Source organism: Nicotiana attenuata, unplaced genomic scaffold, assembly GCF_001879085.1.
Source record: "Nicotiana attenuata strain UT unplaced genomic scaffold, NIATTr2, whole genome shotgun sequence".
NCBI classification, from domain to species: Eukaryota; Viridiplantae; Streptophyta; class Magnoliopsida; order Solanales; family Solanaceae; genus Nicotiana; species Nicotiana attenuata.
Window position 1 is genome coordinate 109339 of NW_017673135.1, and position 3906 is coordinate 113244.

The 3906-nt window shown below is 47.0% G+C and overlaps 1 protein-coding gene across 1 annotated transcript; it reads right to left on the bottom strand.

Annotated features, from left to right (window-relative positions):
• Positions 1–1392: 1392 nt before the first annotated feature.
• LOC109215537 lies at positions 1393–2845 on the bottom strand. The gene is made up of 2 exons (XM_019379615.1): positions 2559–2845; positions 1393–2287 (listed from the first exon to the last, which is right to left on the bottom strand). The coding sequence occupies exons 1-2, from the start codon at positions 2843–2845 to the stop codon at positions 1393–1395; spliced, it is 1182 nt and encodes a 393-aa protein (XP_019235160.1).
• Between the last annotated feature and the right edge of the window lie 1061 nt (positions 2846–3906).

Sequence of the window (3906 nt, forward strand, 5' to 3'; positions counted from 1 at the left end):
GTCGTGACCACTGAGGTGGGGTGACATGGAAATAGGTCCTAGCTTTCGTGAAGCTACGACCAAAGCCAAGGCTAGCTTATCGAGGTGTAGGTACCTCGTTTTGGCGTCAACTAAAGTTTTGCTAATATAATAGATGGGAGATTGCGTACCTTTGTTTTCTCGGACCAGGACTGCGCTCACAGCCACGTAAGATACGGGCAGGTAGACGAGGAGACGTTCCCAAAGTTCCGCCTTAGCGAGAAGTGGGAGTGAAGATAGGTACGCCTTTAATTCTTTCAAGTCTTTGATGCACTTGGAGTTCCATTGGAGTCCATTGTCTTTCTTGAGTACGCTGAAAAATTTATGGCATCTGTCGGAGGACCGCGAGATGAACCTCGACATGGCGGCTATGCGGTCGGTCAGCTTCCGTACCTGTTTCTTATTGGTTAGGTTCTACGGTATTCCTTCTAGATCTTTGATTTGGTCGGGATTGACCTCGATGCCTCGTTGTGATACCAAGAAGCTGAGGAACTTTCCCGAGGTTACGCCGAAGGCGCACTTTTCGAGGTTTAATTTCATATCGTAATGTCTGAGTATGTTAAAGGCCTCTTTCAAGTGGTCGATGTGATCCTCTTTCCTTTTTGACTTGACCAACATGTCATCGATGTAGACTTTCATGGTTTTGCCGAGCTGGTCTTTGAACATTTTTGTCACCAACCTCTTATACGTCGCCCCTGCGTTTTTTAGTCCGAAAGGCATCACTCTATAGCAGTACGTCCCCTGGTGAGTGATGAAAGTTGTATTTTCTTGGTCTTCCTCCTCCATGAGGATCTAGTTGTAGCCGGAGTAGGCATCTAAGAAGCTTAATAGCTCGTGCCCGGCCGTTGCGTCAATGAGCTGGTCAATATGGGGTAGGGGGAATGAGTCTTTCGGGCAGGCTTTGTTCAGATGTGTGAAGTCTACGCACATCCACCATTTCCCATTCTTATTTTTCACCATGACCACGTTGGCGACCCATTGAGGGTACTTTGATTCTCTGATAGAACCATTTTCCAGTAGTTTTTCAACTTCCTCACAGACCGCATCATTTATGGCGGAGTTGAATTTCCGCCTAACTTGCCGCACTAGGGGATAAAACAGGTCGACGTTCAACTTGTGTGTCGCTATTTCTTACGGGATGCCCGGCATATCTGTATGGGAAAAGGCAAACAAGTATGCGTTGTTAGCTAAAAATTGATGGAATTTACCTGGTTCCTGAAGTTTCTAACCGATGTATGCTTTTTTGCTGTGGTCGTCTTTGTCTAGTTGTGCAGGGTCAAGATCCTCTACGGTCGACCCTGTGGCTTCTATGATTTCGGGGTCCCTGATGACATCTTTCTCTTCGTTATCACCTGACCCCGACCCTGTTAATTGCTATGCGGACTCGGCTTTGCCTTTCAATTGTTGGGTGTATGTGCAGTCTTGGGCGATGCGATAGCATTCTCGGGCAGTGTGTTGCTCTCCTCGGATGCTGAATACTCCCCAAGGAGTGGGAAATTTGATGACTTGATATAGGATGGAGGGGACGGCTTTCATGGTGTGTATCCAGGGGCGACCTATGATGGCGTTGTACGCCATATCCTGGTCCATGATGTGGAGCGTGGTCTCCAAGGTGACGCTGCCGTCCAGGACGGCTAGCGTGATTTCTTGAGATGTCCGCTTTATTGCATTTTTAAAACCCGTTAGTGTGATGCAGCGTGGCACTATCCAATCCTCGAGCTTCATTTGTGCGAGAACTCGAGGGTTGACAATGCACGCACCGCTCCCATCATCGACCATAATATGTTTTACGTCAGTATCTAAGATGTGTAAAGTAATAACAAGGGCGTCATAATGAGGAAGGACCAAATCGTGGGTATCCGACTTATCGAAGATGATACTATCTTCGAGTTCATCACACCATTCATGAGTGATTGACCGTTTCAACTTGTGGTGGTCATAAATTTTACGTTTTTGATTGACGCGTTGTCGCCTCCTCCGATGATCATTTGGATGGTTCGAGTTGGGGAGGGTGGTTTTGGTGGACCCTGATGCTGTTCGCATCCTAGAGCAAAGTTTGCCCTTCCTCGATCGCTTAGAAGTTCTTTCAAATGTCCTTGGTGAAGCATGTTCACGACCTCTTTCCTGAGAGCGATGCAGTCCTCGATTTTGTGGACCCATTCCTGATGAAATTCGCAGAGGGCGTTTGACTTTCTGATGTTTGGGTCGGACTTTATCTTCTGCAGCCATTTCACTTTTGGGCTGAGCTTCTCCAGGGCGTAGACTATTTCTGAGGGAGAAACGCAGAAATTATGAGCAGATAGTAGTGGAGGCATACCTCTTTCACTTTGGTGAGTCCCTGTTGGCGGCCTAGATGGGCCATCGCCATGACAGGGAGGTGGTATGACAGCGGCTCTGACATATGGTTGATGTCTTTCAAGGTTGGGTTCCAGGCCTGCATGGTCCCTTCTGTTGTCATTTCTTCGGTCTTTCCTGGATTCTATTTGGACTGAGGTCACCCGATGAGTTGGCCCGTTGAGGTCATCCTCGTCAGCTCGCACTTCGGCGCAGTAGGCATTGTGTATCTCGTCCCAAGTGGTTGGAGATACTTCATGAGTGGGCTTAGAAATTTTCTGGTCGCCCTCGAACCCTTCCTGTTTAAGCCGTTCTGGAAAGCTGCTACTGCCATTCCCTCTGATACATTTGGTAAGGTCATCCTCACACGGTTGAATCGGGCGAGGAAATCTCTTAGCCCTTCACTGGGTGACTGTTTAATGGCAAAAATGTCATTCACCCTCGCATCTGCGTTTTTAACCCCGGCATGGGCAGTTACAAACTTGTCGGCCATTTCCTCGAACGTCTCTATGGAACGTGCAGGTAGCTGTGAGTACCAAGTTAATGCTCCCCTGGTGAGGGTTTCGCTAAACTTCTTCAGTTATATGGAAGACACTTGTTCTTTGGCGAGGTCGTTGCCTTTTACTGCGGTGACAAAATGGGTCACATGATCCTCAGGGCCCGTCGTGCCATCGTATATTTTCAAGTACGGTGGCATTTTGAAGGTTTTATGTATGGCGTGTGGTGTAACTTCTTCATTGTACGGTTGCTCAACGAACCGGCCGGCGCCCCTTTTTGGTAAGAGTTTTGGGACGCCTGGTATTTTTTCTACCCTTTCTTGATGCTCTTTCATTTGATCACGGAGCATTTTGTTCTTGTTCTCCATCTCCTCCATCTTTCTCAAAATGGATGTGAAGGTGTCGTTACCTGCATCACTAACATTGTGAGTCACTGGTGTGACACAGAGTTTCGCAGTTTCTCTGTTCATCCTTTGGGCGGGCTTGTCGAGAATGCTGGTCAGCGTGTTTGTCAACCACGCCTCGAGTAGCTTTTTCACTGCTGGTGGTGCCTCTTCTGTTGTGGATGTAGAGGCCCCTTTACCGTGTGAGGTTGTGATGCTGCCGTGAGGGAGGGGTGAACCACTCCGCCCGGGGGAGGCGTTTGGTGTCACGTCGTCTGTGTCTGTTCCAGTGACTTCGTTGATGGTGTTTAGGAGGTTGGTAGTAAGACCGGCTACTGCTTTCATTCTTTCCTCTCCATTACCTGCCATGTTAAACTATGCACGCAAGAAAAGACAAGGTTTTTTGTTGCTTCTTTTAGATCTGAAAGAAACTAAGACTTTGACTAGGAATTCCCCACAGATGGCGCCAAATTATTTAACCAAAAGACGATAATCTTTGGTTAAACTAATTAATCAGTTATTAAGTGGAGTTAATCCTAGTTAAAGCTAATAACTTCAGATCTTGGGTTGACAGTACGAAAGGTGTGAGCAGTGAGGAAATAGAATTAATGCACAAGCAATAAATGTGTCAAATGTAACAATGTGCATAAAATATCAAGTATTAAATAACCATA